Below are 22,626 nucleotides of genomic sequence, written 5' to 3'. Positions count from 1 at the left end.
GGTGTTTATAATAGACTCGGTTCCTGCTGTTCTCTATTCATAGAAGCTGCCTTTCACCCCACCATCAGAGCCTGGCAGCAAATGTTTGCGTTGTAACATAGACTGAATATTGTGTGTCAGGGTACTCGGTGCTTGGATGGCTGCCAAGGCATTTATCTTTTTCCACAGCATCCAGGCCGTGGAGCTCCTTTTTGTTGCCCGGTTTCTACTTGAAGGGTCAGACAGTCACAGGTGCGCATCACCCCGCGTTTACCCCGGGAAGGGATGATGAGCACTCAGCTCCGATCAGCGCCGGCGACGCTGAGGGGACGGGCGCTACGCCGCGCCCCTTCCCCCGGGCCGCCGCTTCCCCGGCTCCCCCTCCCTCCTCGGAGCACGCGGCCCTTCCTCAGCCGCGCCGCGGCACCGGGAGCTCTCCTGCTCCGCTCCGGCGGCGCCCCGAAGGTCGGGCGAGGCCGGTGCGGGGAGGGGTCGCCCCTTCCCACCGCCCTCGGAGGAAGTGACATGATGACGGCGGGAAGGGAAGGCGAGGGGGGCCCCGTTCCCGGAGTGGAGCCGCCCGGCGGGTGGAGCCTGGCGGCCCCGCCCGAGCCGCCCCCCCCTCTCCCGCCGCGTGCAAAGTAGTGGCAGCCGGTGCGGCTCGGCCGCCGCCCGCTCCCGGCGCCCCAGTGCGGCACGCGTGCCCAGGCCCGCCGGCGCCAGGTACGTGCTCTCCCCTTCGCGCTGCTCCGCAGGTGCGGGGCCGCCCTCTCTTCTCCCCCTGGCTTCGCTGCCCCGGGCGGACAAACCAGCCCCGAGCTAGCCCCTCCCTGGCGCTGCCGCCCCCCGGCAGCCGCCGGTGGGGCGGGCGGGAGAGGCGGGCGGTGGGCTGCGCGTACAAGTTCCCTGATTTAGTTGCCTCCGGGCTGGGTCTCCCCCGCCGCCCGGACCCGCGCCGTTTCTCCCGCGGCCGCCGAGAATTTTCCTGCCGCCTGCGGGCCCCCTTTGTGTGGCGAGCTCTGCCCGCGCCCGGGTTTCCGTGGAAACGGCGGAGCTACGGCGGCCCAGCCCCGCCGAGCCCCCTGTGCCGCGCCGGGCGGGCGTGCCGCCCCTTCCACTTTCCCTTCGGGGCTGGCCGCCCGGCGCGGCTGGCGGTGGCCGGGGATGGGGCGGGCGGTGCGGTTGCCCCGGGAACGGGCGGGTGCCGTCGCCCCGAAGGCGCCGCTCCACAGCGAGCGGGCGTGGCGGGGTACGGAGCGGGCGGGCCCGGGTCGGTCGTGGCGGGAGTCCGTGAGCTGAGGCGGGGAGAGGGGCAGTGTGCTTCCCCGGTGACGTGCTCACGTGTTGTAGGAGCTCTGCCTTTCACCTATCGGCGTCTGTTCATAAAGATGTTTAAGCCGAATTAAATAATGGCCGCGAACTGAGTTAAGGTGTGTCGGCTGATACCGTGTGGTGAACGTTATTTAAATAACAAGTAATGCTTTTTAGCATTTATTTCAACAAGTGAGCACTCACTCGAATGACTAAAAAGACAACCCACGAAAGAGTCTGTTTCAACAATGTCACACCAAGACTTCTGGTCCTTATCTTTGTTACACATCTCTAAAAGTCGTGTTTAAGTCCCTGTGCAGACATCTAAGAATGATGTACCTTATGCAGGTGCTTGTGTGGGAGAGAGCAACCTTGCTGCTACATGAAAACTGAAAATGCTTTACAATAAGGTGGAAGGAGGCCAGAAACTCTCAAACAAAAAAACCCAAGCATATATTTAAAAACCATGATGCCTCTGGCCCAGGAAGTTGTTGTACCAGGCGATTGTAGCCTCAGCTTGTACTGATAATGACTTCACACTAGAGTGAGTAGCAAAAGAATCAAAAACTGCTGAAGTAGAGAAACTGTTGTGAAACAACTTAAGCTGAAATTTGCGGCCTTTTGTTTTCTCTAACTTCTCATGTGAAGGATAAGGTGTAGACGTACAGAAGTCTGTTTATATATGCCAGGACTACTTCTGTGTAAAGACTGACTGCATGGATCAGTAGAATAGTTGATGTACTCTAAATGTTTGCTGTCATTTTCTTTCTCTAGCTGCTTGTATCTGGTACAATGCTGGGGTTTTCCAAACACTATGGATTGAAACACATAGTTACTCACTTTAGAAATTTATGTAAATATTATGTGTAGCTTTCGTCTTTCCTGTTAATATTTTGCATTAACAATGCCTGAATAAGCTGTATTGAAAAATGAAACTTTAACTGTGTTTTATGGATGACAGGGCCAGGTGTCATGTGGAGGAATATATTGGGAAGCCTGCAAAGAAGAAAGAACATATTGCAAGCTGCTTATGCATAAAGGTTGCTCTTAAGTAAAGTTTAGCTGTGTTGTTGGCAACCACTGTAACAGATTTTAGTAAGTGCCTCACAACAAGGTGGAAGTAATGTATTTTAGGTATGGAGAAATTGTACAGAGAGGTTAGCACTTGCTCAGAGTCACAGAACAGAGACTGCTGTGCCCAGAGTACAGTAATTAACCGTGTTTCTTGAAACTCAGTAGGTGTCATTTTGGTGGGAGGTTGTTTTTACAGTAAGTCTTGCTCTGTCCAGCACAAATGCAGAGGTGCTGAAGCAGTGTTCATCTCTCTCTCGAGTGAGATGTGCTCTCCTGGAGTGATGGTTGTACATCACTGACAGTCTAATGGACTTACTGTACCATAACAGAGAGGAGTTTTGTAGGAGAAAGGGTCTCTTGCAGATGATGGATGAGAATCCTACAGCTGTACTCTGCCCTGCTGAAAGGGGTGGATTGTTTTTTCTGTTGTGTACCCTTGATTTTATGGCTGGAAGGTGAAGACTGGGAACAATACCCCTTAAAATCTCTTTTTGCAGGAAGACACTGTCACAGCTGTGCTGAGAGTAGCAAGGTACAATTCTTGTGTTGCAAATGAGCACTTGTGGCCCATAGACCCTGTATTAGTAATTTGGTCTTAAATTTTAAGAATTCAAATTGCCACTGCATGATATGGAACACCATTTCCCTAACTAATATCATCACTAGTACTGCTGTCTGTGACACACTTGTCAGTGTGTCCTGATAAGGGAGCAGGAGGGCAACAGTGCATAGTAAGGCACTGTGCATGTACTTTACTCAGGAAAAGCTTTTGCAGTTGTGGGCCTTGCTTCTTAGGGAGAGCATTATACCAGTCAAGGTAACTGTCTCATCAGGTGTGTTTGATTCAGCTGCACTGAGTGCAGTGGGCATTTTGTAAGGGAAGTAGAAATGTGACAGTACCCTGTGTGCTTTGTTGCCTTTCAGCACTGGTTGTGGCAGCTGAGAGTGTGTTTTTTCCCTGAAGTGCTTTATCTGTGGGGTGGCCTTGCCCAGTGATTCATTTTGAGGTGTTTCGGAAAGTTTGCTAACCAGTCTGTTGTTTGGTGGTCTTGGGCTAATTAACAGCTGACTGTGGTGAGTACCCTGATCAGCTCTGACTAATGCTTGTGTGCTGCTCAGAAATGCTGACTCACTTCGTTTTCGTGCTTTTCCCCTGTCTTCCTCCAGTGCCTCGAACTAGAAAGGAGATAGGGTCCAAGGTAAGGTCAGAGAAGGATGAAATGAAAATGAATGAGAATAACTGTGTGTTGTGGCAAGGATGAAGATACTGCAAAGACCTCTCTTTGATAATGTGAGAAAAGTATGATAGCTGCAGTGGATTTGCTGAAAAGGCACATAAGCTATGTGTTAGGAACTGAGCAGAGCAGTGTAGCAACTGTAGTGAGCCTACCAGGAGATGCTAGGTTATGGTCCTGCTAATGGTCTGTTCTTCAACTTGAACTTAAAGCCTTTTTACTTCTTAGGCCACTGTTTTGACTTTCTGCTCTTCTGTCTGTCGTGTTATATTCTATTTACACTGTTATATTCAGTGTAAAGAGCTTTACACTGAAATAATTTTTTGCTTCTTGCAAAAGGGCTGACCCAGCTTGAGGTTTCTACTGTAGCATAAATAAAAGGAGCAGGGAAAGGTAATTAACCAGTCCCAGGCTGGAAAGGAGTCAGAGATAGAGGTCACTGAGAGAGGGTTTACTTCCCAGAAGGTTAGGAGTTGCAGGCAAAGACAAGCACACTGATTTCAGTTGCATGCAGGACTGTTAACATCTGAAAAACCTCTTATGTGCACTAGATTTCCTTTTAATTGGACCAACAAACTTAAATTTCAGTCATGGTTTCTCAGCAGGATCCAGGTGGATGTAAAGGTTTGTCCATGCTGGTTCAGTTGGCAGATAATGCAGGTTTTTTCACCTGTTGGAAAAAGGATAAGACTCAACACCTGCTATTAAAGCCAGGGAAAGAAATATATTTGTGGGGAGTCTATATGTGAAAATGGTACATGATTTCAAGTGATAGCTACTTTGAAAGTTAAACTGTGTCCTGCTTCTCTCGCTGTCTCCACGTTATCTGTGTCTTCACACATTATAGTTTGCTGCTTCTTACCACGTTTTTGAGCATTTTGGAAAATAGTATTACTGCAGATACTGCTTTTCGCTTCCAGAAGGTCTTGAAGCATTCTGCCTGCAAGCAGACTACAATTACTCTTGAATCATTTATGAGTTTCCCCCCTTCAAGTCACAGGTGATTCGTCAGGAGTTAATGCTGTGATTCTGTCTCACTGTATGTTTTTTACATGCCTGTGCCTCTGAGTGTATGCATAAATACTGCATTTCATCCAAGGAGACAGAAAAAAAGCTTCATTTTGTATTTAAGCATTGTAAAAGTATCTCAAAATACTTAAAGTAAGCAGGAGAAATGCTCAAAGCCAGGCTTTTAAAAGGACCGGGGTACATGCAGCTGTTCAGTGATGTTGTAGAAAATCCAGGTAGGTGTTGATGTATCTAATGCTTAGCTGAGTGCAAAATTTATAAAAATGTTCCTGGATTTCTAGCTGCATGTTTAGAAGCTGTTAACATCTGCACACTTGCCATCCAGTAAAGTAAATGCAGTCAGATCAAACACTGTCTCTGAATGATCTTGCTGGATGCTTAACGTGGTTTTGACTAGCTCTGGCTGTATATGCTGCGAATACAAGATCATTAATTAGTTACATCACATTTAGCTGTTTTGGAGTCATAATGTTTGCTAAACAACAAAGACAATTTAAACTTGTTGAGAGATTTCTTCTCGCTTTAACAGGTTTTGAATCGGGTCCAAAATGAAACCTCCCTTTATTACTGCTGCCTGTGATAAAGGCTTTTATTCTCTGAAGTTCTCAAATTAAATCAGGCTGTTGGGGACTGATGGTCAGGCAGAATGAGGAGGTTGAAAGTATTCCTAGTTCATGCTGTGGCAAAATAGTTCTGAACACTCCTGAGGCAGAGATTAGCGAAAACTGATGTAGAATGTGACTGCTGATATGTGGGTAAAGCTGTCACCATGTTTATTTGGGTTTTTACCTGGCATCTGGATGTCTGGTTGTTTCCTGTGTAGGTGCATCTGAGCCTTTCACTGAAGCTGGAATGTTATTTTTTGGAACCACGCCACCCACATCTCAGCTATAAGATGTTTTAAGTATTGGATGTTAGCTCTTTGGGGCAGGAGTTGGTTTTAATTGAATAATAAATCTGGACGCTTCCTTCTTCAGTCAAACTATTTTTTACAAAAAGAATCATTAAACAGCATTTAATTAATAAGTGCTAATATCCTGTGTATCTCTGTCTTGGTGTGGCTACATCTTTTATTTGCATTGTCATTTCCAGTTTTGGGATGTGATTTTCATAAAGGAGAGATTCAGCTACTTTATACTCTTCAACATCATATGATAGAATACAGACAAATTAAATCAATACTTAAAGGTTAAAAAAAGGCCTTCTGAGTCTTTTTTTGTATAGTGTTTCCTTAGTATTCAAAGAGCATACTAATGTTGCTTCATATTAATTAAAACTATGCAAATGGCTTAGCTGAAGGAGACTGTCTCCTGTCACAGAAGATACAAAAACCTAACAACTCACTTGGAGCTGCAATCAGATGATGGCACTTCTTGTTTCCAGCACAGTTAACAATGTCTTGTGATTTGTACTGGAAGCTTTTGGACTCCCTCCTGGAGAAGCTCAGTGTTATTGGCTCATACTGTGTGACTCGGAAGCACAAAGAACATGGTCTGTGCCATGTACCTGTTGCATCTGTGGCAGCAGGGCTCAGACCTGCCAGGCAGGAGAGCATGGCTGTCCCCAGCAGGGGCCATACAGCTGCTCAGAGAGAGGCACCCCGTTTGAAGTTGTCATACTGGGGTTTTGGGGACAGTAGAAAATTTGCTACTGGCCCACAGCTCAGTGGTGGAAGTCACACTTGAAACCAGCAGTGCTGTCACCATGGTGTATTTCTCAGCTCAGTGACTTATGCCCAATCTCTGCCACAATTTTTAAGATTTTTGCTGCCACAAATTCTGTGTTACACTGTAGTTGTACTGTCTGGGTTTTTTTTAAATAAACAAAACAACAAAGCTACACAAGTTAGGAATTAGACTCCTAGAAAAAGGCTTAAAATTACCCATACATTACCCAAAATTACTAACATGTAAATCACAATGTCAGAAAATTTAAAGAGGTCTTTATATGGAAGTGAAGAAAGAAAGTTACCATTTTCCCAGTGCTGATGATTGTTATCTTCCAATTGATGTCTTTGTAGCATCTATCAATGCCTTTAATTCCTTCTAAGGGTCAGAATAATAGGAAAGACTTATATTTGTGTGCACATGCACATAATACTGCCCACTTGGTGCTAAAGTTGTAACTTGTAGTTTGTGGTACAGAACCATCCAAGCTGTTGAATACTTGACTTGGATTTCTTGAGGAATGAAGAAAGGAAGGGAAAGCAGAGTGCATTAGATCAGCACATACATCCTGGATTTTACAGGAGCATTTATACCTATGGCATCATCTGCTTCTGCTGAAGGTCCTTGTGGCATGTGTCCACTCCATCTCTGCTCTCTGTGTGTGGCCTTTAAAAAGGTGTTGCAAGGCAAATGTGAGGGTGGGCAAGAAGGCAAATAGAGGAGTATGAAAAGTACCATTTTGTGCTGAAAGCTGGAGTCTGGGGAAGTGGCAGGTTGTGGTTCTGCTGTTGGCTGTTCTGTGGATTTACTCTGTAACTTTCACAAGCATGGGAGGTAAGAGGGGAGCAGCAACAGGGATCTTTCCAGGTTTATTTCACTCTAGTGTCTTCTAAATGGCTGCAGTTTTTCATATCAAATGGGATGGATAAGTACAGGCAAAAAATGGACAAAATCCATAACTGCTTTCTAATCCTACATACATGAAGGATTTGATCTTGCATAGAGAAATGGACTTGCTCATGTTACTGAGTCTGCTGAGAAGATATGAAACTCTTCTGCCTGGATACAACTGCTTATGTGTTAGAGGTGTGTTTGTTGCAGGACTGGAATTGGGAGGTGATACTTGTATAATCTAATTTTGCAACTCATTGTGGGTAAGAACAGGAGGATTAAATATTTGAAGCTTTGAAGTAAATGTGATCCATGTTTCTGTGTTGCCTCACACATAAACCTGGTTTGGATGCAGGGGAAGTGTTTTGTCTGTTGAGACTGTATAAGCAGTTCCTGTACCTTGTGCTGACTCTGTGTGTTGCTGTGAATGTAATTTATAGTTCTTAAAGGTGAGGGCAATCAGTGGCATAAGCTATGGGACTTCATAGGAATGGCCTTCTTTCTAAAGCTTATCTCTTATCAAGGGAATGTTTGGACTCCCAGCACAATTTTAAAAAGCAGCCCTGTTTTTGTACCAGCTCCTGAATAATCCTTTGTCGGCCTTCTTCCACACCCCCATTTATTTGGGCTCTTTTAAAAGAAATGTTTTTATAATAACCACTGAAGAACTCAGTAGCTACTCTTGTGTTGGATCTGTTCCTGAAAAGCCCAGTGTAGAGGTGATGAGTGTGCCCTTGATGCTGGGTAAGTATTACAATGCAGGTGGCAGCATCCTGCTATACTGCCCCTGCTGCCTCTGTAGTTTTTAATGCATTAATTTCCTGTCTGAGGATTGATGGTGTGGATCTCACCATTGAGAGATTTTTCTTAGGCTGTGCATTGAGGATCAGTGCCCTAACTGATCTCTGTACTTCAAATGAACAGTTGCCCCAATTGGGGCAACTGACTGTCACTGTTCTGTACAAAATTTCAAAATTTTATGTATCATAAATGCAAAAGCACCTCTACTTACGGACATACATAGGTGTGTTTATATTTGCTAAGGCTTTGTTTGTTGCAAACATTCAGAATCAGTAATTTAACAAACCACCTGCACTTTTGCAGAATGCCGTAAGTCACTGTAGTGACTTTGCGCAAGCATGTTTGTAGGGGGGTTGTTTTTTATAGAGTGCCAGATGACAGTAACATGTGAGTCTGGTTACCTTTGATTAAGCACTTAATGTTGTTCATGAAAACAAATATTAAATTGTCTGTGAGCATGTGATTTAGTTGCATGTCCTACACCCTTTGTGGTTATTCACCTCAGTCATTTTTGAGGAACTATCCCGGTTGCTTTTGTTAGTGTGACAGCATAGCCCACATCCTGCTTAGATTCTTAGTATACTTTCTTGTCATTTTTTTACTGTTTAGTCCTGCTGTCTTGCTTAGTCCCTAAATTTTACTTTTGTGTGGTGCTGCCCTTGTTGTCAGTGCAAGTGACTTTTTAGGTTAATGGACCCAGTTAAAGTAATGAAGTAAGAAAGGAAACAGAGGGACTCAGTGGTCCCCAGGACTGAACTTTTAGACTGAACTCTGATAAACTCATCTACATCTTGAGTATCTTAATGCAGCTCTCTTTTTCTTCCCAAGCAAATTGCAGATAATTGTGCTTTATATATATTTATATGTGTATATATATGAATGTATTAAAGTACAGAAATCTGTGTGGGGAACAGTTGAAAAGCAACGCTTGGCATTTTGGAAAAAAGCAACTTGCCTTCCAGTGCTATTTTTATGAACTTCATGTTCTGCACCCGAGATAACTGATATACTTCACCCTCACGTATTTTTTGAGGATCTCTTTAGAAGCTTGGAACAGAAGTGCTTAACTTCAAGGGGTTTATTCTTTCCAAATAAATACCTCCTCTCAGCATCAAGCACTGCAGTCTCTAAATGTTGCATCTCCAAGGAGTTTTGTATTGATATGTGTTTAAGTTCATCTCCCTCCTCCCTGAATATTTCATGTTTCTGCAAAAAGGAGCAAGACTGCACTGCTTCTCACCAGAACTTGGGCAGTTGTTCCTCATCTTTCCCACTCCTTCTCAGACTATGCATGCCTCTCTAGAGCTGCTGTCATCGTCCTCACCTGGCTGTATAAACATTGAGTCTAACAGGAGGTCTGCTATGCATTTTGCAAGTATGGTATGTGTACACAGAGGACTTGTGTCCTGGTAGGCATGCAGAGTTTGTGTAGCTGTTTTCTCTATGTTAGATCACAGCAGGAAGAAAATTTAAAAGGGAGAAGGGGAAACCATTGCGCTGCAATAACCATTTGAAAACTCCCAGATTAATACTTCTGTTTCTTCAGTTGACACTCTGTTATGCAAATTATTTCTCTGCTCACTAGAAGATAAACAGTAAGTCAGTTTTATAGCAAGTATATAAATTTGAAATTCTAAATCTTGCTGGTGATGGTATGCATTCTTCAGCTTTTGAAGCAGCCAGACTGACTGATCTCTCCATTGTAACAATGTGCAGCTCAGTAATGCTGGACTCCTTATAAAAATCTAAAAGCATTCCTAAGTTCTCTTAACTTTAGGGAAGCGTCTTAAGATATACTCAAATTATTCCCCAGTTTGGGAATTTTTGGAGAAATTGTGGTGGGTTGACCTTGGCTGACTTGGTTTGCATCAAACTGTTCCCTTACTCCCCTTCCTCAGCAGGACAAGGGAAGAAAATAGGACCAAAAAGTTTGTGTGTTGAGGTAAGGACAGGGGGGTCATTCACCATTTTTACCATCATGGTCAAAACAGACTTTACTTGGGGAAATTTAATATTATTTATCATCAGCTGATAACAGAGAAGGGCAGTGGAAAAAATGCTCTAGGGGGAGGTGGAAAGTGATTCAAACCCTAATTAAGCATGAGGCAAATAGATAATTCTTCCTCCATATTTGGGGTTTTTTTGGTGTGGTGTGTACAGACACAGTCTCCTTGCAGATGAATACACACCTGGATGCAACTTCACTTTTTCTAGCTTGGTGCTCCCTGACCAAAAGAGAAGAGCACAGGGGCTTCCTGAGACTTGCTTTGCTTATGTATTTCATGTACAGCAGCACTGTTAAAATATACTCTGATGTATCTGCAGTGCTGCTGTCTGTGCTCTTTTCACAGAATCAGTGAGGTTGGAAAAGACCTCAGAGATCGAGTCCAGCCTGGGACAGACCACCATGTCAACCAGACCGTGGCACTGAGTGACAGGTCCAGTCTTTCCTTTAAACACCTCCAAGGTGAGTGACTCCACCATTCTCTGGGCAGCCCATTCTAATGTAATCACCCCTTCTGTGAAGAAATTCCTCTTGATGTCCAACCTGAACTTGCCCTCGCACAGCCGAAGACTTTGTCCTCCTGTCGTGGCTCTGGTTTCCTGGGGGAAGAGGCTGGCCCCACCTGGCTGCACCTTCCCTTAGGGAGTCGTGGAGAGTGATGAGGTCACCCCTGAGTCTCCTTTTCTCCAGGCTAAAAACCTCCAGCTCCCTCAGCCACTCCTCACAGGACTTGGGCTCCTGACCCTTCAGAGCTCTGTTGCCCTTCTCTGGATGTGCTCCAGTGCCTCAATGTCCTTCTTGTAGTGAGGGGCTCAGAATTGGTTGCAGTACTCAACTGTGGCCTTACCAGTGCCAAATACAGGGGTTTTGGTGGTGACTGATACTGACTTAAAAGGCACTACTGAAACTGCTTAATCTGACCTGAACATATTTTCATAATAGTCTGTGTAACTCATCCATCCAAGAATCTGGTTTAGATGACAAAATGCAAGAATAGGCGTCATCATTTGCTTGGTTGTTTTTAACTTGCAACAAAGCATTTGAACACTGAATCAAAGACTAGATAAAAGTGAAAACTTTCATGAAAGCTTGAAATATGTACTGAAGAAAAAGAGGTATAGTGCCGACTTGCCTCTCTTTCTAAGTGGGTGATATCAGCTCAATCTAGATGCTGTCAGGTAAATACCATGTTGCTTTCCACACTCCAGTAACTCTATATACTACATGAACTTTGGAAACAGTGGGTGGCACTTCTTTGCTTCATTTGTGTGCTTTCTTTAAAAGTGCAAAACAGTTGTGTTTTTCGTGAAATCTCTAGTTGTAGTCTCAAAAGACTTACTGATTTGGAAGTATGAAATAGAACTGTTCATTGGCAGCAGCCTCTGCTGGCATAGAGTTCTTCACTAGGCATATCACTTCTATGACCTCCTGGTCAATTAGTCTAAGCAGAAGGAAATGCTGAGAGTAGTTGAAGTAAAAAACATAGCGGATCTTGCTGAAGAAGAGGAGTTGGAGGGAAAAGAGTTAGAATGAATAGTCATGTAATTTGCTTTTAAACCTGAACATGTGACCTCTTAGTCACATGAATAGATGCTTGCTCACTTGGTTCCTAAACAGACATTTGAGATTTGAGTCTTCTGTTCTGTATCCAAAGGAAAACTGTTATAAAGAATGTCCCTGTCTGGGTTAGATGCTCTAGCTAGCCATTTTCTCCTAATTAACTTTAAGGGGTATTTGATAGAAAAGAGCTTCTTGGCAGCATTCTGATCTTAATAGCTTCTGAGAAAATGCATTGATTGGCCCTTTTGTTTTTAAAAGATTGCTGTAATTTTCAGTCATTATCTATAAGGAAATCACTAATTTATTAAACCAGCATCATGGATAAAGAATTAAAGACCTGACTCTTTTATCACTTAAACTGGTGTTATGTTGATGTTACCCAGGAGGACTATTAGACAAAGTGTAAGGTGTTCCTTTGGACTCTTAAATGCATGTTTCTAGACTTCATTCATAAGATCAGAACTGATTCTTTTTGTTGCTTGTACCAAGAATAAATTGAATTCTTGGAGTTTGGGTAATGAAAAGAGAAAAAAAAAATCTTATGAGTTTATGTCTGAGAAACAGAAACTTAGCTACCGTTCCATATACAATGTTTAGGTTGCATATTTAAAGGTAGTCAAAAGAGAAAATTTCTCTGTGTAGTTCCCACTTTTTGGAAAAAAATTATTTAATCGGTGCCTCTCATTTCTTGTTCCTTTTGCAAGCAAGTTAGCTTAGATGCCTTTGGATGGTACTGCTTAAGTAGATTTAGTTTGCCTTAAAACAGCTCTCTGAAGTTTCACCGAATTGAAGTTTGATGGCTAAAGTATGAAAGTGAGGAATTAATTACTTTCAGACATTCCATTGTGGCTTAACAAAATTGTAATGCAGTAATAATGTTTTATCAGGGTTATCTCATATTTGTTTATTTTATTTCTGTGAAGTTTTATTTTAAAGGCACAGCAGGAAGTAAATGATTCACATACATGTAACATTTTAATAAAGTCTGGCATCTGTTATAACAAAAAGGTAACAAAAAAATTACTGGATTAATTGGTGGACAAAAAGACTAATTATTTTTGTTACTAAGTCTGTCTGTCATCTGCTTTCTAAGGTAGATTTATGTTGATTATATCAAATAGTGAGTTTTCAGGTCTTCACTAAGTAAGCAGTCCTCTAGTCTTTATTTGTGGCTGCTGTTTTTATGCTTTATCCCAGAGTTTACTGATATGTGGGAATTACCTTAGTGTGATTCTGTGGGATAGAATTAAACAGCCAGACTAGCACAAAAAAAATTTCTGATCATTTTTAGCCAAGCACAGTAGGATAAACCCCGTCATCAGGGTTTTGGACACTGTAGAGTCTTTGAAACCATCCACTTGCAGGTAGCTGGTTGCCTCTGTTCTGACTGTTTTAAAGAAACTTGCTGCCTTTTTCTTTTTAATTGTTTGGCTTTCTCTTCTGAGTGTTCATTGGACAGATTGGAGAAGAAACACAGCAGTGGTTCCTACTAGACAACATTTCTCATTCTGCTTAGCTTTCAAAAATAAAGCCTTTGGTCAAAGCCCAAGCTAGTAAATTGTCTGCCACCCTAAGAATCATAGCTTTTATAGGTGGGTTTGTTAAAGCTGGAAAAGCTTTTTGCGAGTATCATGACAGTGGTTACTACAATGAATAGAGGCCTGTTCTGCCATTCTGAGCTACAGCTGGTGTCAGCTGTGGTACTGAATAGTACAGCAAGATAAAGGGAACAGAAGGGCACATTTTGCCTGCTAATAATAGGCTTGGGACTGCCATAAACTCTGTATATAAATTATGCAACAATACAGATTCTCTTTCTTAAATTTTTCCTCATCTTCCTTGTGGTTGAAAATCTGGCTAAATAACTTCCGAAGGCTCTGCAGCAATTCTTGTGTGTGCTCTTTGCTGTGGCGAGCAGAGTCAGCAAAGGGCAGTAACAGAAATGTTTCAGGTCACTGATGTAGACTCAGTGCCTCACATAATGGGGTCTCATATAAACTAAAAGGATAGGCGTAAAGATTTTTTTCATCAGTTAATTCCCTAGGCTGCTGACATCTGCTCTTTTGTTATTGCATGTGACTGGCACATTCAGAAATACTGTCTCAGGGCTTCCTCCCTGGGAAAACTCTTCCATGCCTCAGAGGGGGAAGCAGTGGAGGAGTGGAACAGGATGGCAGAAGCACCTCCTGTCTGTGTTCAGACTACTGGGGGTTGTGTTTACTGAGAGATGTGTGTTCATTCTAGTGGTGGTGGTAGTGATGTTGGTCAGTGCAATATTTGATAGGTCAGAATACTTTGCAGAGGACATTTCCTCTGAATGCTCAATTGCTAAGGTTGGACTGAACCTTTCCAAAATTATACAAACATATCATAAGTAACATGAGAATTGATTCCTTTCTGGAAACACTTCTGGGTCACGGGTTGGTACTGTTATTGATGTTTCATTTTTGGGTTTATGGATTATAACTGACAGAATCAGGGTCAAGGAATAATTGAACAAATTGCGTGTATTGTGCATAGCCAAGCTTTTATTCTCTTGCCAAAATCAACTGTTATTTGAGTATGAGAGGGGAAGAAGACAATAAAGCTAGAATTAAGGGGCTGCTGCCTCTTGTTTGGGGACCATGGCCTGTAGAGAGAAAAGCACATCTCCTAACCAAGCTCTAAAGCTTGCGTTTACTTTGGAGCTGTTCTTGAAGATTACAGAGGTGACAGTGTATGTATGTCTCATGAAGTACAGACAATTCAAATAAAAATACAAGTTCATATCAAAACTGTCATGTAGTTCAAACCAAAATATTTGCTCATATTTTATCAATGAAAACCTTATAGGAGAGTATCGTAGTCCATGGAGTGGAGTCATATGTTCACAGGTTTTGCAGAGTTAAGATTGAAATTTAAGAATTTGTTTCCAAAGCCAAATGTAAATTGGTTCACAGATACAATATTCTCTTTATGTTGTAACTTTTACAAATACTGATATCAGGCTTTTCCTACAATAGACTTAACTTTAATTTAAATGTAAGCATGAAGTTTGTTTTAGGTCTGTCTATAGAGATAAATGCACTCTGTAACTGCTGATACTGTTTGGTTTTGCAGGTTGTCTTCTGAATTTTGTGTCTGAAGGTATCCTCTTGCTTTCTCAGCAAATCATGGACATCGTTGGCTTTCTGAAGTCGCAATTCATTTGCCACCTTCTGATCTGCTATATATTTATAGTGTCAGGACTGATCATTAACTTCATTCAACTCTTTACACTTATACTTTGGCCAATCAACAAGCAACTGTTCAGGAAGATCAACTGCAGGCTGGCTTACTGCATTTCAAGCCGTAAGATTTCAGATTTCTTTTTTAAGTATTTTCATATTTTGTCTTGAGGGAATTGGTAGAAAAATTCTGAATTTCAAAGCCTATATAAAGGTCATGTCTGCTTCCTACAGCACCTGGACTTGTATGAAGAGGTGTATGCCTTGTTGAAATGTCTTCTTGTGCTGAAATGTTTTGCTCTTTTATAGTGGGATACTTCCTTGACTCAGTATGTTGAAGTAAGATTGCCTCTCATTTGGCTATCCATCATGTTTCATTAAACCAAATGAGAAATATTGACCAAATAATGCATCTCAGCAAGTTCAGGTATTATCTGTAGGCTTACAGTGTTAACAAGTCACTTCCAATAATGTTTTCAATCCTTTTATTACCCATGATTTTGTATATGATCTTGGTTTAAATGTTTCCTGTGCAAATCCTATTCAGGACTGGGAAATAACAGGAAAAAAAAAGGAAAAGTGTTTGATTTCATGTGCTTTTTTCCTTGGCCAGTTATAAACTGTTTTTATTTTCAACAGGATTTCAGATATATCAGCTGCATCTGTATGTATTTAGTATATGCATGTAGTTATAATGCAGAATACAGCAGGTAGCCTGTAATCATTTGAAAGAAGCAGGGATTGAAATGATATTGATTTTTCTGGGAGAGGTGGGAGCATGAGCTCAGGATGTTGTAGGAAGAGCAGACCTTTGACTGCTGAGATGTGACTGTTTACTGGCACTTGATGAAACAGGTAATTCCAGTGCAATGAGTGACAGCTGTACCCATTTGTTTGTTCTCTGTTAGAGGGAGTGTAGTGGAATCTTCACCTGACAACAGTGAATTATCAAAGCATTTGCAGTTTTCTTGTGAAAATCAGTTTGCTTATATATTTGCTTTTAAAGAGCTGCAACTGCAGTTTCAGCAATTTTATTGTACTGCTGCTTCTGACTTCCACATAACTGCATTAACGTATAGCAGAGAGAATTCTTCACAGAAACTGTTATAGAAATGCTAATGTACCCACATTCAGTAGTTAGGAATGTGCTGTTAAATGTGTCCACCTCCCAGAGAGATTTCCCTGGGCCTTTCTGAACTTCAAAAGTACTTTCTTAGAAGAAAACTGTTGAAAAATGCATGCCTTTGTTGCTCCCTAAAGATTATCCAAGTGTGATCTCACTGTCAATGCTAAGTGACTTATGGATGTTTTTGTACTGGGGTAAACAACCCTCCAGTGCAGCATTTAACAATTGTGCTGTAGAAATGCAGCAAAAGGGCTTCTTTCAAGTAACCTTTTCTGCTACTAAATGTTGTTAGTATTCAAAATCAACTGTGAGGTAGAAATTTGTCACATGCCTCAACTTGGGGGCCACTAGGCATTATTTATCTTTCACCAGTGACTCTGATGAGTAACAATTCAAAGCATATTTTTGAAACATGCTTTTGACTTAAATTTCAAGTGCGTCAGAGTGTATAAATTGGGGATGCTGTTTTATTATTTCTGTAATGGAGAGAAGATGTTCTTTCTGAAAATTTTCTTTTTTCTGTCTGTATGTCCCTGAAGTATTCAGTTTGCAAGTGCTATTCATTTGCACGTACAAAGAGTGGTATTGAATCTGGCCAGGTTTTTACCTTTTGCCTGGCAGCACAGTGTATGTTTGAAGCCATGGCATGTAGAAGATCCTGTACAGCTGTATATAGGTATATATTATTATTTTTCATGCAATGCCTTCTGGCCCATTCTTGCTTTTGGCTACTTAGTGTAGACAGAGCAGCTATTCTACAGTCTTCAGGCTGAATCCTTCAGTTTATCTCAATCTAGTCTGATCTGGGGAATGGACAGTATGGAAAAGGGAGTAATCTTGAATTCTTGTCCTTGGTGGGGCAGATGGCTTTGTACTCAGGGTTGTTGATCTCATCTTCAGTGTTGATGCCACTGGAATAGATTGTGTTGTCAGGTTTTTGCCCAGTCACGCTGAGAACAAAGTGTGTCTAGGTTAAAGCCATTTATTTTAGCTTTACAACAGAGCAAGCTAGCATTTGATGAGTCACCCTTATCTTAGTGATATTTGGAAAGGGGAAAATGATAGTCAATTTGAAAAACTATTTCAAAGAACTAAAGACCAATTAATCAAAATGGATTTGTTTTTGGGGGCCACTGATGGGGTGACTAATAAGTGAGGTCTGTATGGGTCTGATGAAAGTCATGGAAACAGCCTACAGTTGGACACAATGAGGTTCAGCATTGGAGAATATAAAGAGCTGTGTGCTTTTGCGGTGGTGGCAAGAATCATGTTGCCTTGAGAGCCTGATGCAGCCTGAGTCACAAAGTCAACCAAAGAGTGAAATAGAGCAGGCATGGTTTAATTGAAAAATGAAATTAAAGCAGCAGTTGTCCTTAGATCCTGCAAGTTCAGTTGTTTTCCATTTGATGTCAAAGGTAGAGATAAATGGCTCCATGCAATTGGAGAGTTATTTTGTCTTTGATGCTGTGCTCTTTGGGCAAGTTGGAAGTTTTTGTATTTCAAGTAGTGGTATTTTCTTACACCTTTTTTTTTCCCTATCTCCTTTCTAATAAAAGAATGTAATATTCTCACTTCCCCTCGTGCACTGTCTGCTATCATGATGCATATGGGAAGCTAAAGTTCTCTTGTGATTAATGGCTTGTCCTCAGTTCAGTAGTACAGCTTGAGTTGGGGTTGCTTCTCTGTTCATGTGGATCAAACCAGGTTAGCTTGAGTTAAAGTATCCATGGAATCATCAAGGTTGGAAAAGACCCTTATGATTGAGTCCAACTGTCAGCTCAGCACTGCCAAATCCACCTCTAAACCATGTCCCTAAGAGCCACACCTACACATCTTATAAATATCTCCAAAGATGATGATTCAAATCCTGGGTGGCCTGTTTCAGTGCATGACAACCCTTTCCATGAAGAATGTTTCCCAAATACACAATCTAAACCTTTTTGGGTGCAGTTTGAATCTGTTTCCTCTTGTCCTGTCACTTTTTACTTGGAAAAAGAGACCAACCCCCACTTTACTACAGCCTCCTTCCAGGTAGCTGTAGGGAATGATAAGGTCTCCCCTGATTATCCTTTGCTCCCTCAGCTGGTCCTCATAAGCCTTGTGCCCAGACCCTTCAGCAGGTTCATGCCATGAGCTGGCTGCATGGAGTAGCTGTGGTGTGGTAGTTGAGCACAGGTAGCTGTGCAGGCTGCTGCTTCTCTGCCGTGAGTTTGGCACCTGCACTACAGCTTCTCCCCATAACTGCTGACAGCCCAGAAGGCTAAAGCCACAGACATCAAACTTCTCATCAATGCAAGTTAAAGAGCTAAATATCTTGTTTCCAATTTGAATTGACAGAAGTATTAACTAGAGCAGCAACTTGCTTTTAATGAAGCAGAGCAGGTGTAATGGCATATACCAAGTTGCCTTCAGCAACTGATGATGAGAAGTTATTGCCATTCTTGAAACCAGTTTTGAGTCAACAGGGTGAGCTTAGCTTCACTACTGAATTGCTCCAATATGTAAGAGCATTGGGATGCTCTCCAAACGTTACATTATCCATTCCCCGTATTGCAGTTTGGGTTGTTTTTATATCTCCAAGATACTTCTCATACTTTACTATGAGTAAACTTGTCCTGTTTGATCCTGTTATCCCATTTGACAAATACATACAGAGTAATGGTAAGTTCTAGTGCTATGTCCTCTGTCTTTACTGAAGAGTGTTGTTGCAAAGAGTGGACATCCAGCTTCAAAAGAACAAACTTTTGTCTGTGTTGGTCTTGAAATGAGCCAAAAGATAATCTTCATCAAGACTATGCACCCTCTTTCATGTTTAAATAAACAAACCAAAAATCTCCAAACAAAGAGCAAAAGAAACCACACACACAAGAACCTAATAACCCTTCCAAATAAAAACAGGACACCAAAATCTTAGGGCTTCTAAATTGCAGAAAATATTTTCCGGCTTCAAATATATATTCATCGATGGGTTCAACTGCCTGTTAATCCACTCCCCCTTTGGTAAAATGACAACCTGGATAAATTCCCTCATACTGAAACCAACAGAGTGCACCCTATTAAGGAAATTGAGCACTGCAAACCTCAATAGGGTGATAACAATAAAAATTTCAAACATAAATGTGCTTGGAAGTTGGCATAAGAGCAAAGGTTGGGCAAGCAATCAATCTTGGGTTTTGTTTTTAAATAATTTAGGAACATTTTGTTCTCAGTTTCTTCTTCTAAAAGACGGGAACCAAGGTAGGAAGCACTTAGTGTGGAATACATCACAGTTCTCATAGATGCTGTTTGTGCCTGAATTGGAAGAGCTGGGAATACACCTTACTCCTCCCTCTTATGTCATAGCAAACCACCACAAGGGGTGCACACAGTTTTTCTGCAGTAGCTTGTATAGTTGGCCAAACACATAGAGGGAACAGGTAGTCTTGGGATTTGTGCCATATGTGCACATGGCTGCACAGCTTGCTGGGCAGTGGGAACATGGTTTGTACTTCCCAAATCAGTTTGTGCTTGTTTGGCTGTTGAAGTGCAACCCCAGGCCAAGCACAAGAGTGTGCTGGAGTCCCGTGGACTGTTAGGACACGTGCCTAGACCATGAGAATGGGACATACACGTACAGGGTACGTGGCTTCTTCAGAGCTGCTGAGTGGAGGTATTTGCCTGTGAGTAGAGCAGTGTTGTTATCTTGTCCTCTTTCTGCCCCTGTACTGGGGGGAAATGAGCTTCTTGTGCTCCCAAGGTGAGTGGCAAAGTGGCCTCCTGCTGACTCTGCACCAGGTGAACATGGCATAAACAGAACACCTGGCAGTAATGACATGGTCGTGTGGACATGTGCACAAGGGCCTTAAAAGCAACCAGCTTAGCTTCTAATCTGCCTTCATAAATATATTATAGTAGTACTAATATCTATTGTTGTGCCATGAAAGGGGTGCTATTACACCTCTGGGTAAAGTTACACTATGTAGGCTGCAGTTAGTAGATCCTGCTGAGGAGAAGGCCCTTGTTTACATAGAAAGAGGCACCCTTGATGCCTGTTCATTGCAGCAAAAGCAAGATGGAAACTGATTCTTCTTATAACTGAGCTTCCTAGAAACAAAACCAGAGGAAATTGAGAACTACTTCAAGTTTCATCATCTTGTCTGACTGTTACAACACAGTAAAGCTAATTCCCTCCATGTACAACTATAGGTTTTGCAGTGTGAGGACTGAATGTCTGAACAATGCTTTCTGGTAGTATCACGGCCATGCTAATCCTCAGTCCTTTGTTTCTTGGAGTTTAGAGGAGCCCTCAGCTATTTTACTTGTTTGTATGGAGATGGTGCTGAGGCAGGGGAGAGAATTCTTGCCTCTGGTGCAGTTAAGTAGTTGTGAAGGGCTGGGAAGCAAGAGGTACCCAGAAAAGTAGGACTTTCTTCTTCCTCTTTACCACCATCTCATGCTGCAGAGGAAGCAGTTTGCTATTGTCAAAGTATGGCACAGTGTCCTTAACACAGTCCTATTGTATTTTATTTATAAAGCAACCTGAGTCATGCTTGCCTATGTTGATATAGTGAAGAATTTTCATAGGACACTTAGGACTGCATTCTTAGCCTCTCTGAAATGTTGTTTTGAGTAATCTGTGCAAAATGTATTTTACTCAAGAGCTACTTGTCTACACAAGCCTTTGTTATCTTAGTGCCACACTCCACATCCATACGAAGCCACTTGTGAAGGTTATGGAAAGTTTACAACAACTAGTGGGGGAAAATTGGAGCCCATATTTTATAGTCTTGCAAAGGGAGGATGTTGATTTGAACTGTTAGAAAACTAGACCATCGCCTTAGCCTTCTCTTTTCTCTAAATGCCCATGTTAGTTTTAATATAGATAAACTCTAGAAAAAATAAACTTTAGTGGAAATCATCTACCCTGAAGTGTCATCTACTCTAATTCATTAATGTCTTCCTTCAGCCTATTTTCTAATACCCTTTTATACCTGTTTTGTACTTATGACCGTGCTTCTAGTTTTCTGAGTAATTCTCCATTGAGACCAAACCTTGACTTTCTCTACTTTAGTTTGAAAAGACAGAAGGAGCAATTACTGCACCAGATTCTCCATTCTTTTACTGGTAGAGTAAGATGAAATGTGTAATGTGTATGTGTGTGTGTGTGTGTTTGCCACATCCATCACAGCTTGAACTTTTTTCCAGGTTGTGTTTAATTGCTATGAATAAGTCCTCTACAGTGCCTAGCATATGCCTCCATATTTTCCCTACTGTCATTAACTTGCTGTATGAACTATAACATTTCAGTCCTTCTCATTTTGTGCCCCTTACAGGTGTTGTTACTCAGTTTTCGTAGGTGTTCAAGTATTGACAGTGAGCTTGAATGGATCACACAAGACTGTATGCTGATTGCAGGCATGCTGTATGAGTGTGGTGAAGGTGTGTTGAACTGACATCTCTGCATGACCTTTACCAGAGTTCCTAGTTCAGCCTACAAGGGATGTGATCTGTTTTGCTCAGCTCTCAGTTCAGGAGAAAGGGACTGCTTTCTGTGAAAATGAATGTGAAAAAAACTTTTGATACTGTTGCTTTCTATACAAGACTAGTGAGAAGCTAGGGAGGCATTTAGTCTGATCTTTAATGAAAAGGGCATCTTCACTGTCACTGGTACTATTTTGTTATTGCTGGAGCCTTCGTAGAGGTCACTTGTCTTCATTTTCCTTTCTTTTTTTTTTTTTTTTTTTAATCAGCTTCCTGAAGAAGTGTGATGCTGATAGTCTGCAGACTGGAAAGAGAAATGGCAGGGAATCAATAGGTGAACTGCATTCTGTTTGGTGTCTAGCATCACAAATAACAAAAATTATAGCACATTTTGTTAAACATTAGATCTGGCCAGCAAGCTTCATAGATTCCTGAACTGGGGTAAATTTTGGAGTGTTTACACAGAAGTATTTCTATCTGACACAGCATAACTCAGGAACATGATATCTAATGATCTATGACGTAGCACAGAATCTGAAGACATTCTGGTGCTCCAGTTGTTTATTTATTAAGGGTGAATATCACAGTCAAAAGATGATTTCATATTTGTAGAAATCCCATTTTAGCTACAGGCCTTATTTTATTGCTGAAATGATACTGAAACTGAAGGATAGTCCCTTGATGATGTGGAAGCTTCATGCAAAGAAGCAGAGAGTAGCTCAGTCATCAGCGATTACAAGCAAGTACAAACTAGCAATAATCCAGCCCTCTCCAAGGAAGCACAGTACCTCCACAGGAAGGACTGCTGTGGGAACTCTGAATTCTCCTGTGTTCAGTCAGGGAAGAGATCTGCTGCTGTAATGTCCAAGTGAGGTGCTTTGTCTTGTCTCATTTGCTGTTGGTTTGCTACATCCTCAACCCCGTCCCATTCCCTTCTGGGCAACATACACCCCTGGAAGTATATGTCCAAGTGATTCTTCCTCATCCAAAATCATAGTCACATACCAGCAAGTTTTCCTGGAGTAGGTTTTTAGGCTCATCCTGTAACAAGAACTGCAGCAGCTGGGCCAGTGAAATTATCTGGTATCTGACTACATTTTTGCAGGAAGATTTCCATGCCAGTCGGAACCAGTATGTCCTTTCAGTAGGTACTTAAAGTTTTTCAGTGTGACACGTGAGATGAAAGAGCTTCTGAGTGCACATGCTTGGCACTCTCTGTGGCTAGGTGTTTGTTTCCTGTGACTTGCTTGCAACCTTCAGATTAAGGCTTCTCACTTAAGGA

The 22,626-nt window shown here is 42.0% G+C and overlaps 1 protein-coding gene across 3 annotated transcripts in view; it reads left to right on the top strand.

Moving 5' to 3' along the window:
* The first annotated feature begins 418 nt into the window (after window positions 1-418).
* The window catches only part of AGPAT4 (1-acylglycerol-3-phosphate O-acyltransferase 4), a 71,688-nt gene continuing 49,480 nt past the window's right edge, over window positions 419-22,626 (top strand). Inside the window, exons 1-3 of one of the 3 annotated variants that reach the window (XM_066546678.1) lie at window positions 419-702; window positions 10,339-10,454; window positions 14,652-14,882. In XM_066546678.1, coding sequence (XP_066402775.1) covers window positions 14,705-14,882 — 178 coding nt within the window. In that variant the 5' untranslated portion in view covers window positions 419-702; window positions 10,339-10,454; window positions 14,652-14,704. The remainder of the gene's footprint in view (window positions 703-10,338; window positions 10,455-14,651; window positions 14,883-22,626) is intronic. The other 2 variants (XM_066546679.1, XM_066546680.1) reach the window with 2 other exon arrangements.

The sequence above is a fragment of the Molothrus aeneus genome, chromosome 3 (assembly GCF_037042795.1).
Source record: "Molothrus aeneus isolate 106 chromosome 3, BPBGC_Maene_1.0, whole genome shotgun sequence".
NCBI lineage: Eukaryota > Metazoa > Chordata > Aves > Passeriformes > Icteridae > Molothrus > Molothrus aeneus.
The sequence above is the reverse complement of the archived record's forward strand: the minus strand, read 5'-3'. Positions and strand labels throughout refer to the sequence as shown.